Consider the following 16,056-nt stretch of genomic DNA (forward strand, 5'->3'; position numbering starts at 1 on the left):
TGTGTTGGTGTTTTTATAACTGAATCTTTTTACGTCATGCCTCGAGAAAATAAGAAATCTGTTGTGTGGAATTTTACAAAAAGACTGGGAATAACAGAGTGAAGCATGACTTGTGTTTGTGTTCCTATAAGCATTTCGGAAACACAACTAATTTAATATCACATTTGAACAGGAAGCATCCAATTCAATTTTTAGAAGGTTCAGATCCTGTAGTGTCTAATACTAACAGTACAAATAAATCAGTGCAGCCTAGACTAGACAAACAATCCAGAATCATAGTAAGTAGACCTACTGGTACTTCAACTATGACTCGGATTCAAGTAAATGAAGACTTCTTTTCCACATCGCAAGAGGAAAATACATCGTGTCACAGACAAATGCAATTAATTCCTCCTGCAAAAGTGAATCGAAAGGTTATTGACGAAGTGTTATTAGATATGATAATTTTAGATTATCAGTCCCTACAAATTGTGGAAAATGTGGGTTTTAAATGTACACTCAGAAATTCGACCCTGACTATACGCTACCCACTTGAAAAGTATAGTCAGATAAAATGCTCGATGACATACATGTTCAGAAGCTCTCAGGCAAAAACTACAAATGGTGGAAAATGTAGCAGTAACAACAGATATTTGCTTTTTTTTTTTGCTTTACATCGTACCGACACAGATAGGTCTTATGGCGACGATGGGACAGAAAAGGCCTAGGAATGGGAAGGAAGCGGCTGTGGCCTTAATTAAGGTACAGCCCCAGCATTTGCCTGGTATGAAAATGGGAAACCACAGAAAACCATCTTCAGGGCTGCCGACAGTGGGGTTCGAACCTACTATCTCCCGGATGCGAGCTCACAGCTGCACGGCCCTAACAGCATGGCAACTGTATTTGGAAGTCTGATAGCAACAAATGCTATATATCCCTAACAGCTCATTTCACCTACAACTGTAAATTGAACTCATCGGTTTTGTCCACTAGGAATTGCCTTCACAATACAAGTCTCTTAAAATAGCCGATACTATACGAACAATTGTAGGCTGAAGAACTTAAACTGAAAGAGGACATGCCCACAAGATGGAATGCAACTTTATATATGTTGGAAAGATTGCTAAAGGTAAAGGTACCTTTGTCAGCAACATAACCACTCACAGAGTCACCAATGTCGGGTAACTTAAATTCTCTGAATGGCTTATACTCTAAGACATAACTAGTCCCTTAAGTCCTGTGGAAAAGATGACTGTAATCCTATGTGGAGAATCTTATCCGACTTTATCTTGTGTGATCCCACTAATAAGGGGACTACAAAACACAGTAAACAAAAAGAAAACTCAAACAGATGCAGGAAGACATTTACAAAAATCATTAGTTGAAGTGTTCGACAAACGGCTAAATTAGGCATAGATATCAAGGATAATTAAATAAAAAACCACCTATTCAATACTTTCCACGTTTAATGTGGTTATTATCTACATGATTTTATGTAGACTTATTTGGTCAGGTACATGTTTCACCCATTATTTTGGGCATCTTCAGCCTGTAAACAACCTTTAGGTCAAGGTTTGGGACCTTTTTAACCAATATAAACATACTAATATATACACAATATACAACATATACATTATATACAATATATACAAACATAAGTCAACACAGTAAAGTTTTTTGGTCCTAATCTATCTAATATTAGATATTTACTGTATTGACTTATGTTTGTATATATTGTATATAATGTATATGTTGTATATTGTGTATTGGTTAAAAAGGTCCCAAACCTTGACCTAAAGGTTGTTTACAGGCTGAAGATGCCCAAAATAATGGGTGAAACATGTACCTGACCAAATAAGTCTACATAAAATCATGTAGATAATAACCACATTAAACGTGGAAAGTATTGAATAGGTGGTTTTTTATTTAATTATCCTTGATATCTATGCCTAACGTCATCTTCAATACGGAACAATAATGAGAGTTGTTACTTGTAAACGGCTAAATGTCTACGAAAACAACAAAACGACATTGAAATCAACCTTCCTTGATCCTCACTTCAAGAAAAAAGGCTTTGGTTTGGAGTCGAATGCAGATAATGCTCAGAAGTGGGTGATCGAAGAACTTGTGGCAGATAATTAACTCATAGTCATGCACATACAGCAGGTGCAATCTATTGCAACATAATCTACACCAACAGAAAACAACACGGATGACCTTTGGGAAATGTTGGACAAAAAGATTAAGGAAATAATAACTCAACAAACTCAAAAGATTATTTTCCAAGGCTGGTATGGTAACAAATGAGCAACGAAACAGAACAAAACAGACTGTCACCAAAGAAGTTGGACAAAATTTTATTTCTCAAATGTTGGTGTGCTGCAGCCTACAAATCATAAGTAGAACATATTGTGATTACAACAGAAATACAACACTTGACATTTTTTTTAAGGAAGTGTGCATAATGATATTCAATTTCTCCATTTTTTTTTTTTTTTGCTTAATTATTTAGATGTTTTCCTTAGTTTTAGTGTTTATGTTATCGATTAGTTTTTAAAGGGTTGAGACTGTATTTTATCTACATAAGAAGAATTCAGAGCTTTTCTCCTTAATTATCAAATGATTTTTATTCAACTACTAACCAGTGTTAGTCTAACATGTATGTGATCTCTGGTGCAAAATACGTTATTACTATTTGAATAAGTTACTGTAGTATGATTACTTTGATTTTTCGTACCTCAATTGAGCATCCTATATATTCGGTCATAACATGGACTCGAGTAAACTCTGTGAATACAAAGAGTATTAGTATTCCCTTACATGCCTTGCCTAGTTGGAATATCTATAGCGCACCCCATCTCATTCACAAGACATTGCCTTCACAACACAAGTCTCTTAACACAGCCGACACTATACGAACAACTGCAGGTGAGTGGTAAATATACAGTAAAATTGTAGCTATTGTTACAATAGTGACTGTTGCCGACTCGAGTTGGCAGTATTATATTCAACTCGTCATTTGCTACATGAGGTTGTACGTCCCGAATAGCCCCGAGTTAGGCCAAGTGCTTTCTGTTCTTTGATCGATTCCTAACCTAAGCAAGAAACCAGTTAAGAGTATTAACTTTATTCTTACAAATTATTAAGCCTTTTTTTCCTTTAGCTTTGGTATAATGTGTTGTAGAATTAGTTTTCTTCACAAAGGGTTGAGACTATTATTTGGTTAACATTTGAGAAGAACTTGGTATTTCTATTTCCTATTTTATTAAACATTGTTTTCTTCAGCTGCTAGACAGTGTTAATTTAACAAGTATGCGATTTCTGGTAGAAAATGCATTACTGTACTACTACGAATACAATTGTCTTCGTTTTCATGCCTGACATGTGCAATCTGTATATTCACAGTTATAACATAGATTCGAGTAAACTCAGCACACACAGAAAGCACTCTAGTTCCATCACTTGCCTCTTTCACGAGACAGAGCAATGGCCTCGGCGTCTAGTCTCATTCTCGCTGCCCGACTCGTCAACTCTAGTTCCCTTAGTCGCTCCTTTCACGAGACATTGCGACTGTCTCGCTCTCCCTGTCCTACCCGGTCGACTCGTCAACTTGAGTTGGTAGTGTTTCCGAATACGAGTAACTCGAGTTGACGAAGTATACGACTCGTCATATTGCTAATCTAAAAGCCTGTAAATTTATTTAAAGTACCTTTCCCTTCTCCAAAAATTGATTTGAGTTTCTAACAGCAGTATCTGCTGTTCCTAAAGCTTCTCTAAAATTTATGTATTTCTCTTTCAGTCATTCCTTCTTAGCTGCCTAGCACTTTCCTGCATGCCCCATTCTTTTGTTTACTGAAGTCCTTTTTACCCCCCTCATTTTTCACATTCTTGTACTACTTCTGTGGAACAGATCTAATTTAACACAAGTTATGTAATGATTTCTACTCGACCTTGCCTTCCTTCCTATCTCTCCATCAGTAGTCTTTCTGATCTCATTCCATACGGCAAACTATACTTCATTTCTTGCTGAACTTTAATTAAGCCTTGTGCAACACATTCCTTTCCCTTACTCTGATTTTCTTGAGCATGTCTTCTCTTTGCTTTCCTTCCTTTCTTTTATTCTTTCAGCTTCATTCAGCATTACATTGCCATAAAACTGTGAATGGGAAAATTTTGTCTCCAGGTTTGTACACGTATACAACCATCTGTGGATCAGTGGTAGTGTGTGTCCTCCAGCCCAAGATAATAGGTTCAAACCCGGCAGAGGCAATCGGATTTTTGAAATGGCATTGAATCAAAATACCTGCACTTGATAGACGAGAACATATAATGATTATATATTGTGGTTTATGACCAACCAAATTGTAAGCTCTAATTCATGATCCATGAAAAATTCTACCACCTAGCTTCTTCTTTCATGACTTTATCCTAATTCTATTCTTTCATAACATTACCTTCTCCTTCTAGGTCTACTACTGTATTCCAGTCTCCCATCACAATCAGGTTTTCATCTATGTTTCCTTGTTGTATAAAAGCCTGCATCTCTTTGTACATTTTTTAGTATTTCATCATCTCCTGAACTGGTAAACACTGTGATAGTACATACAGTATATAACATCTATGCACTGTATTTCTTACAACACATTATGTTTAATTTTAGTTTAATTGTGCATTACTTTAGTTGTATGAGAAGCTGGAAGGTATCAATATTGGGTCCTGTACATAATTTATTTTGTACAGTAGTTGGGAAATACAGAGCTGGTAATAACTTGTCACATCTGCAACAACACAGGCAGAAGGATGATATCAGTATGGAAGCTAAGGACCCAACAGTTATATTTCAAGATGTGCTTCGTGGGATAACTACATTGGAGAATAACCCTAAAACCAGCAAGCGTCAATGAATCGGCTGTTTGCCCATGCCAGTAGCGGCAGAGTCGATTCTTCGATGCATGTAATGTCCAATAACGGACCATTATATTGGCATGTTTATTTTTTCATTTAGTAGCATTATTCTGCTAACAGATGGCGTGGCATGTCTTGCCTTGTGATCCTACAAGTTTAGAGTTGCTTCTTTATATACAAACAATCTTCTTGTATAAGTCACCTTGGGGGAAAAAATGAGTGACTTGCTATATACGAACCAAAACATATCGTGTAATGGTGCTGTACTTATTGCTAGTGCTCTTATTTTGCGACTGTAATTATATGTATTAGAGAGTTAAAAGTGCACCTTTGCTTTTGTAATTTCAGTCTTCAATATTTTTGTTTTAGACAGCTTGTATGTAGCATAGCTGCTGTAGTAATATAAGTTTGTGCACCCACATGGGTTATAGCTCATGGAAGTCCGTCGGCTGAAAAACTGCAGGTTTGACTGGGCGAAAGTGACAGTTCTGATTTTAAAGACTTAAGTGATTTTGTGATCGATAAAGATGGTGAATAAGGAAATATTAGAGAAATATCTTCTGATACAGATAGTGAAAGTGATGATGACAGTGCTTAACTACCTGCCACCAGCACACAGTCCAGAGTTACACCCCTCCCCGGAGTCGCCTCTCACACCACAACTTTCTAGTGAGAAATCCTGGCCCACAAAATACTCTAGGTAAGAATGCAATGCCTATTGAGTATAATTGTTCTTCACAACACAAGTTTGGTCAATGTTGGTGAGGAAAACCAACAAGTATGCCTCAAAATTCCTCTCTGAACACACAGATTATTTAGCCAACCACCATCACAACAGGTATATAAAGTGGAAGGATGTGACTATTACAATCTTGAAAAAGTTGATTTCAATGTGTTTGAATATGGGACTAACAGAAGCAATCATGAACATTACTGGAACCAAGTACCATCACAAAAATAGATTACTTCTTTGACTGCGTCTGAACTTATAAGCAGATTTCTTCATCCAAATTCTAATGAGCCCATTCCACGTGGCCAGGTTGGATTTGACCCTAAGCACAAAGTTTGGCCCTTTCATGGATCACATGAATACGAAGTTCAAACATCATTTTGTGCCAGAACAACTTACATTATAGATGACAGGGATGAAGAATCATTGTGTTTATATACAGTACATGCCAAATACACATTTTTCTAAATTTGGTTTGAAGTAGTTTCAGTTGTGTGAAAGTCGTACTGGTTACATAATGTGTATGGAACTTTACAGTGGGAAAGCTCTTCCTGAAAGAAGGAACCCAGAACAACTTGCTCATCAGGTGGTTATGGAATTAGTAGACAAAAGCAATGTATGTGGGAAGGGATATCACTTGATTACCAACAATTTCTACACAAAAATTCCCTTGGTAGAGGCTCTGTATCAAAAGGACGTTATGTTGACTGGAACAACAAGAAGTAGGCTAATTCTAAAGAAATGCCCCATAATCTGATAAATTCTAGGTAGAAACCACCTGAAACCATGTATTACAGGAAAAATTTTGTTTCAAAGAAAAGAAAGGTCATAAGACAGTTTTCCTGCTGTCAACTTGTACACATGTCAAGGACCTGCCAGTTAGGAGTAGAAGTGGGAAAGAAACTGTGAAACTTCTCATGATTATGGTCTACAAGAAGGGAATGATCTGTATGATTAAAAAACATTTATCATATAAGATTCAACAGGCCAACCAATGCGTCACTAGAATAATTTTTCCCCGACTTTTTGGACAATATGCTTGCATAATCTATCAACAAAACATTGCTCCCCTAATAATGGACAAGTACAGTTTTGCTGTGTCAATTATTGAAGATCTTGTATCTGATGAGCCAGCACCTCAGGCTCCAGTTCCAAGTGGTAATGGTGATGGACCTAAGCACAAGTTTGTTCACCTACCAGGTCGACAAGAAAGGTCATGTATCATGTGCGGCCATACAAAGAAGACCATGACGGCCTCATCTAGAACATTACTACAGGAGCAACCTTACGATAAAGAGGAGCAAGGTGTAGACAGGCCAGCATATATGGGAAAATATATTTTTTGTTATCAATCAAATATTATTGAACAGACTTGAAACTTTCACACACATTATGTACATCATTTTGTACATCTTGGATTCTGTGTTTTATGTTTTACCTTGTATTTTAGATTGTTAGAATTTTGATATTTGTCATGAAATAAGAAATCCACCATTTCCAAGTCTCAATTTTTTAAAAGAAATTTTTTTATGAAGCCTCACAGAAAAGTTAACCCTTGAAGTGGCGGTCATTTATCCTGTAATGGCAGCGATATTTTACCGGTGTTGCAGACTCTTAGTATAAATTGTGTTAAAAATCGTTGACTTGTTATACATACATAAAGAGCACACCCTTTTATCCTCAAAAGTACAAGGAATAAGATGATGATGATACTAAAGCTGTTATTTATTATCCACAAAGTGTAAAACCAAAAATATGTTGAATTTGTTTATATTATTTATTTTTGTAAAAGTTTTGCTATATATAAAATGTTTATATTTAGGTAAATTTAAAAAAATGACATATACAAAAGAAGCACCAGTTCATAGTAAATAGGTGCGTACCAGTATATAGTTCATAATACTGTTCTTAGCTGGAAAAATTATACAACAATGTATACAACGATTGTATGCTACCACTTGTAGGCCTACATTTCACTCACAGTCACTTGGGTGGGTCTTTCTTTTTACTCCATGATTGTGAGGCCTCCAGAAGTGCACTAGTTTATAACACCCCTGGTGAATACCACCATTACATCCTCGACACCAGAATGTAGACTTCTTCTTCTTCTTTACTTTCAACCACACAACACATAGGCGATTGTTATTCTGTGGCAATATTTCGAGAGCATGAGAGGGGCCTCCTGCATGACCTGTTGGCCTCACAACTGGAACTGGGAACTGTTCATTTAGCAATCTCCTAACTATAGTGATCATGAAGTCTCATCTTGCTAAAGGCTTATCAGTGTTCTTTATGTACAGGACGTATGTGTCAAATAATGTTATATCTAGAAGATTTGAAAAAAACTGCTTCCAGTACCTTCTAGTGGGTCTGGAACAAGTGGCATGGAAAATGCACTTACCTTTATTATCTACACCTCCCATGAAGTTATTGTACTTATGAATCAGTAGTGGTTTCAACCCCTCATTTCCCTCAGTGTAACATCCCGTTGTGAGACAATAGACTGGTTTCCTTGTTTTCGTTTCTTTATAAGCAACCAGTAGAACGTCACCTTGCCTAAAGTAAACGATTTGCCTAGGTTCAAGTTTTGTACCTAAAACAATCTGAGACAGTCCCTTTGAAGATTTATTCACTGTTCCTGTGAGGAAATGATTCAGTATTGCTGGGATGAGTGCATATCAACACTTCAGATTGATATCAGAAGGAAAACTGGCAACTAAATATAGCTGGCTCAGCTGAGACATTCGTGTGGCCGGCCGCCGAGTATGTAGCAGCTAGCAAACGATAGCGGAATTATGACGCTACTTTGGCAACGATTTACACTAGATTAGTGTAAGATGTTGTTATACAAACTATTTCATGATTATGGCCGAACATTTCTCCTTCAATTGATTCGTAATTAGCACATTTTGATGAATAATAATAAGGTTATTGAAATAAAATAAAGAGCATGTCAAAACGCCTGATATCAGGCGTTGCCACTGGGCAAACGCATAAAACGCCTGATATCAGGCGCTTGCCACTTGGAGGGTTAATGTTACCATCTGAATCTGTGGTTTATTAGCTTTTTAATGATATGCAACAGTGCTATGGCACACTGTATACAAAAGGATGAAAATAAGAATCCACGGGCAGGTAAATATCACACAAAATGCTGCCGGTACAGAATTTAACACTGCCGGTTCTAGGGTTAAGCATGACAAATCTCTATCTCCTGACTGGATAACAGCTCAAGGTGAGACGGCCTGGTCAAATGTTGTACTGTATTTCCATTTTGACAACTGATTAAGAATCACTAGTCACATGTATTTCACTGTTCTATATACAAGACAACCACAATATTACTGCAAGATTATAATTTATAATATGAAACAAAGATTTCATGGGATGGAGCTAATAATTTTTATTCACAAGATTTTACTGTCATTACATATTTTACTGCACTAGCTTCAACCAAGATATTTTGGCCGAGCTGAGTATTTGTTACGGGAGCTTGCAATTATTTCACATTTAAGGTCACTATGACAATAGGCTGTAATTACACCAGCATATTTACCACACTGATCATTTCTGAACAAAGTATATGCTGGGATGTAAACTAGTGAGTTAGAAAGGCTCTCCTTTAACCAATTTTTAGAAGTGCACACTCTTAAGCATTTATTTTGACTGAGGATAGCACTAAATTCAGTAAAATGGCTAAGAAGAGACTGCATGCTGACATGAAAGGACTGGAACAGGTGAAGGAAATGGAAGAAAGCATACCGAAGGAGGGTAGCTGTGGTTACTGGGGACAGTACTACGGCAGGGGATGGGCAATCAGGACATTCTCTCTGTAGTAAGTCACAGTCAATGGCCAGCAGGAATTGTCGCCAACTGTTGTTTACACTATAACTAGTCATTATCAGTAAGTATAACCTCCGTTATCCAAAACGCTTTTAACTGAAATACCGTTTAACCAAAACAATCAGAAAAACAATTTGATTAAATTACAAAAACGAATTAAACGAATTAAAGAAACATAATTTGTTATTGTGACGTTCTACTAATGAAATGGTCATGTGACAAAGCGGCTAGCTAGGAAAAACCAAAAGAAATAGAAGAGACTTTCAGAAAAAATAGTAGAGCCTACTGTATATTTACAGTACATGCACTATCGAACATTGTTTTGTTTTGTAAATACAGCTGAGTAGTTCAAGTTTCCAGTATTAAAATACTTTGTCAACAATGTACTATCTTATATACTGTACGTAGCCTATTGTCTTCATTTGCTTTCATCTAAACCTTCAAAAAATGACATTTTGATTCTTACCTGAAATTCTGATTATCCAAAACCCCTCCCTCTCTTTGTTTCAGTTAACAGAGGTTCTACTGTAAACAAAACTGCCCACATGCAATATTTGTACTCGCCTGGGGCCACTCTAGAATTCTAGTAAACAGAGATATGTTCACACACACACACAACCATACATTTACACTGCACAACTGTTGCACACGTTACAAGTAACTTCATATAACTTTGGGACTCTATCTCAATTTCTATAAATCTTTCATGTCTTCAGGTAATACTCAGAGCTGTTATGAAGAACAACAACTGATTCATTGTACTTCCAGATTATACTATGCTTCAACTTCTACTGTACTTAGCAAACTGAAGTAAACTGAGTCAGAAGTTAGAAAGGAATTCAGGGATAACTATTCCCATTTCCTTTAATTGGTGCTTACTTTTGAAAAACAGTTCATATTCCTGGTATCACAGGAATTTCACCATTAAAGGCCATTTAGAGCAGTTGTCACTGAAAATTTTGTTTGTCCAATTCCGTGTGCTTGATCAAGATCATGCTTATTAATTTCAACCTTCAACAATTTGTTAATAACATCCATGACAGCTATGTACAGATCTTCAACTTGAGTTTCCAAAGGAAGGACGTGGATCAGCAGACAGTTTTAATGACTGTATTACTCGGCCTCCGTTTGCTGCTCCTGGATCTTCTCGTTCTCAAGCTGTAGCATCTCCAGTTGAATAGTTACGAATTTCAGCTGCTCTATATCAGTGCTCTTGAACGCCCAATGGTTACTGGCCAACAAGTTTATATCATGGGAGGTTGGCAGAAGAAGATAATAGAGACTCAAAATTGCCCTTTCTATGTCCTTTCTTTATAACTTTCATGTTACCATGCTGAATGTCATTTCGGCTCAAGAAACTTAAGGACAGTTATTAGAGGTTAATCAGGGGGCTGACTTCATGATAGTAGACTGTACATAGTTCCATTTGACACAGATATGATAGGATTCAACATGACGCATTATTCGAGCGCTTCACTGGTCACCATGTAAACAATGGTATGTATAAAAGGTGACAATTCATGACAGGAAACAGAAAAACTTAAGTCACAATACATGACACAGAGTGGTCTTCAAGTAAAAATGGACAGTATAGTCAATTTATATACAGAGGGTGCTGATTCTATACGAATGAGGTCAACTTGAGAGATTCTACTATATTTCAAGTAAAGTTTTAAACATCTACACAATTAAATGTAACTCTCACTACAATACCTGTAAGATTTTATCATGCATCCGAAGACCTGATTTTGCAGCTGGACTACCATCGTGGACTTCTGTAACATAGATGCCCTGAAAAAGAATATTTTATCACTGAAAGAGTTTCTACTTTAACTGTACATTAACTTGTCCATTTTATAAAAAGTATGCCAAAAATAGCGAAAACAACAGAATTCTAGATTTAACATGGTATGGTATTTAAATCTAAGGGAACTTAAATACTGCTACCATCATACTGCATTTTACTGCCACCAGTCTGTTTGTCAACGTAAATGCCTTTGATTGTTTGTAATAACCTACCCTTGCTATTGCTTAAAACAGCAGTTTATTTATCATTCACTTCCCTTCTTAAAAATAATTTTATAACCATCAAAAACGAAGTGGCAGGAGCTAAAGCAAGACTCTGACAAAAATGTTGCATGTCTTAAAGAGATTGATTCCTTCAGTTGTGTACAGACATAAACAAATGCATTGCAACATATCAGACACATGCCATATACCTAACTAAGTAGAGGAGGAGGAGGAGGAGGTTGAGGACACGTTTTCTGTTTTTTTTTTTTTTTTCACCTCAAATCTAACAGTAACACTAATCTAAAGCCATCTTTTACAGGATTGAACATTTCCTTATGATTTAAGAAACATAGTTTAAAATGTTTACAAATGTTCAAAATTACACTTGCCAACAACTGCTACAAGTGGTTTAAGTGTCCTTGGGGTTGACAAGACTTGAAGATTCGATTCAGCGAAGGAGACTTGACCATAATGAAGTAGAAGCAGAATATGTAGAATTTTCTGTTACTTTAATGAGAATGGGAAGCGTTTGCTGGACTTCTGTGCTAGTATGGGTTTAGCTGTTACGAATAAATTCTTCAAGCATAAGGCTATTCACCGCTACACATCGGAGGCTAGGGGTACTAGATCCATAAAAGACTACATCTTAACAGACTTTGAATTCAGGAAATCTGTTAGGAATGTAAAGGTTTTTTGCGGATTTTTCGATGATACAGACCACTATCTGATCTGTAGTGAACTAAGTATCTCTAGGCCTAGGGTAGAGAAAGTGAAATCTGTCTGCAAACGAATAAGGGTAGACAATCTCCAGGACGAGGAAATTAGACAGAAGTACATGGATATGATTAGTGAGAAGTTTCGAACAGTAGAGAGTAAGCAGGTTCAGGATATAGAAATTGAATGGGTGGCATACAGGGTTGCTGTAGTAGAAACAGCAAGGGAATGCCTAGAAACAACTGTGTGTAAAGATGGGAAAAGGCGAACATCTTGGTGGAATGATGAAGTGAGAGCAGCCTATAAACGTAAAAAGAAGGCTTATCAGAAATGGCTCCAAACAAGGGCCGAGGCAGACAGGGATTTATATGTAGATGAAAGAAACAGAGCGAAACAAATAGTTGTTGAATCCAAAAAGAAATCATGGGAAGATTTTGGTAATAACCTGGAAAGGCTAGGTCAAGCAGCAAGGAAACCTTTCTGGACAGTAATAAAGAATCTTAGGAAGGGAGGGAAAAAGGAAATGAACAGTGTTTTGAGTAATTCAGGTGAACTCATAATAGATCCCAGGGAATCACTGGAGAGGTGGAGGGAATATTTTGAACATCTTCTCAATGTAAAAGGAAATCATCCTTGTGGTGGTGCAAACAGCCAAGCTCATGGAGAGGAGGAAAATGATGTTGGTGAAATTATGCTTGAGGAAGTGGAAAGGATGGTAAATAAACTCCATTGTCATAAGGCAGCAGGAATAGATGAAATTAGACCTGAAATGGTGAAGTATAGTGGGAAGGCAGGGATGAAATGGCTTCATAGAGTAGTAAAATTAGTGTGGAGTGTTGGTAAGGTACGTTCAGATTGGAGAAAAGCAGTAATTGCACCTATCTATAAGCAAGGGAACAGGAAGGATTGCAACAACTATCGAGGTATCCCATTGATTAGTATACCAGGCAAAGTATTCACTGGCATCTTGGAAGGGAGGGTGCGATCAGTCGTTGAAAGGAAGTTGGATGAAAACCAGTGTGGTTTCAGACCACAGAGAGGCTGTCAGGATCAGATTTTCTGTATGCGCCAGGTAATTGAAAAATGATACGAGAGGAAGAGGCAGTTGTGTTTATGTTTCGTAGATCTAGAGAAAGGATATGACAGGGTACCGAGGGAAAAGATGTTCACTATACTGGGGGACTATGGAATTAAAGGTAGATTAATAAAATCAATCAAAGGCATTTATGTTGACAATTGGGCTTCAGTGAGAATTGATGGTAGAATGAGTTCTTGGTTCAGGGTACTTACAGGGGTTAGACAAGGCTGTAACCTTTCACCTTTGCTGTTCGTAGTTTACATGGATCATCTGCTGAAAGGTATAAAATGGCAGGGAGGGATTCAGTTAGGTGGAAATGTAGTAAGCAGTTTGGCCTATGCTGACGACTTGGTCTTAATGGCAGACTGTGCCGAAAGCCTGCAGTCTAATATCTTGGAACTTGAAGATAGGTTCAATGAGTATGGTATGAAAATTAGCCTCTCGAAGACTAAATTGATGTCAGTAGGTAAGAAATTCAACAGAATTGAATGTCAGATTGGTGATACAATGCTAGAACAGGTCGATAATTTCAAGTATTTAGGTTGTGTGTTCTCCCAGGATGGTAATATAAGAAGCGAGATTGAATCTAGGTGTAGTAAAGCTAATGCAGTGAGCTCGCCGTTGCGATCAGCAGTATTCTGTAAGAAGGAAGTCAGCTCCCAGATGAAACTATCTTCACATCGGTCTGTTTTCAGACCAACTTTGCTTTACGGGAGCGAAAGCTGGGTGGACTGAGGATATCTTATTCATAAGTTAGAAGTAACCGACATGAAAGTAGCAAGAATGATTGCTGGTACAAACAGGTGGGAACAATGGCAGGAGGGTACTCAGAATGAGGAGATAAAGGCTAATTTAGGAATGAACTCTGTGGATGAAGCCGTACGCATAAACTGGCTTCGGTGGTGGGGTCATGTGAGGCGAATGGAGGAGGATAGGTTACCTACGAGAATAATGGACTCTGCTATGGAGGGTAAGAGAAGTAAAGGGAGACCAAGACGACGATGGTTAGACTCGGTTTCTAACGATTTAAAGATAAGGGGTATAGAACTAAATGAGGCCAAAACACTAGTTGCAAATCAAGGATTGTGGCGACGTTTAGTATATTCACAGAGGCTTGCAGGCTGAACCCTGAAAGGCATAACAGTCTATAATGATAATGTATGTAATGTATGTATGTACTTGTTTTCTTCCGTTTGTGCAAGTTATATTTTTTTCTTTGTAGAACTGAAACCAGATTTTCCCCTGAAATATTCAAGTGTTGTGTACCATTTTGCAAATCTCGGCAAGGTGGTTCGCAGACAGAAGAGATACGATTCCATGAAATACCGTCTAGAAAGGAATGAAGAGAAAAGTGGCTCTCAGCTATATGCAGAGAAGGTCCTAATAAAGGATATTCTCAGATTATTCTCGTATCTGTAGACTTTACACCCTTACACCTTATTTCCGAAGGTGATTAAAGCCATGGAGGATAGTTGATTCCTTATGAATAGAATTGTGACGGACAATCACAAAACACACAGTTCTTCACGTTTATACATATTGGACAACCTCAAGTACCCAAGTGATAATGCCCCAAACAATCTAGAAACAGAAAATCAAATCCTAATTTGCAGATACTTGGTTCATGTTGTTGAAGACAGGATGGAGTGTGACATTTGCATCAGCAACATCTCACTGCCTGAAACTTCGACACTACTAAATGGAACTGATTATGCATCAGGACAAAGGAGGACTTTGATACCCAAAACCTTGTTTTGTTGCTCTGATTACCACCACCACCACCACCACCACCACCACCACCACCACTACTACTACTACTACTACTAAAATGTTTTCATTCCTCCCCTGAAGGTGGAGACGGGCCTCTTAGACGGTGACACAGTTTCTCAGGCCGGGAGATCTGTTACGGGGAAGGAGATGCTCAGAGAATGTGAGGGGGTTGGCAGCCGTGGCCTATATTAGGGACTGTCCCGGCATTCATCTTAGTGCAGGAGATTGAAAACCATTCTCAGGACAGCCGACGGTTGGGGGCAGCTGTGAGGTCCAGCCTTGTCTCGTCTCCCAAATGCAGAGGCATAGAGCTGTGGCCACCCCTCCTTTGCTCGGTTGGCCGGTCAGAGTGCAGAGCTGTTGGACCACGGACCAGCCGTGGCCATTTATGAGCCGAGACCCACTCTGCATCTACCGGCGGCTCTGATGAAGCATCTGCAGGAGTTTGTTGAAGCTGCCATACCCTATCGTTGGAAGTCCTTCAAACTTATGAGCGTAATACGAGGACTTGCTACTTCTTCCCTTTCAGAATGTGTTCTGTTACAGTATGAGGTCAAATAATATCAGCAAACTGTTCGTGATATTATCCCAACCAAGTTCTTAAGACCCCTCTTAACTGATATCGCGTGCTGGGCTGAGTGGCTCAGACGGTTAAGGCGCTGGCCTTCTGACCCCAACTTAGCAGGTTCGATCCTGGCTCAGTCCGGTGGTATTTGAAGGTGCTCAAATATGTCAGCCTCGTGTCGGTAGATTTACTGGCATGTAAAAGAACTCCTGCGGGACTAAATTCCGGCACCTCGGCGTCTCCGAAAACCGTAAAAGAGTAGTTAGTGGGATGTAAAACAAATGACATTATTATTATTAACTGATATCGCGTTGGCAAGAGCACAAAATTTTAGCTGCCCGGTTTATCGCTCCAAGCCTTTGTCCAGGAAAATCTTTAACTTGTGGCATGAAGACGTCAACTATGAGTTCATATAGGTAATGCAGATGTAATTTACGAGCTTCAGTGAACATATTACTATAC

General features: G+C 38.1%; 1 protein-coding gene across 1 annotated transcript in view; it reads right to left on the reverse strand.

The window, feature by feature from the left end:
* The window catches only part of LOC136872019 (tax1-binding protein 3 homolog), a 41,610-nt gene that overhangs the window by 11,260 nt on the left and 14,294 nt on the right, over positions 1 to 16,056 (reverse strand). The window contains exon 3 of the mRNA XM_067145834.2: positions 11,171 to 11,248. Coding sequence (XP_067001935.1) covers positions 11,171 to 11,248 — 78 coding nt within the window. The remainder of the gene's footprint in view (positions 1 to 11,170; positions 11,249 to 16,056) is intronic.

Source organism: Anabrus simplex, chromosome 4 (genome assembly GCF_040414725.1).
Source record: "Anabrus simplex isolate iqAnaSimp1 chromosome 4, ASM4041472v1, whole genome shotgun sequence".
Lineage (NCBI taxonomy): Eukaryota > Metazoa > Arthropoda > Insecta > Orthoptera > Tettigoniidae > Anabrus > Anabrus simplex.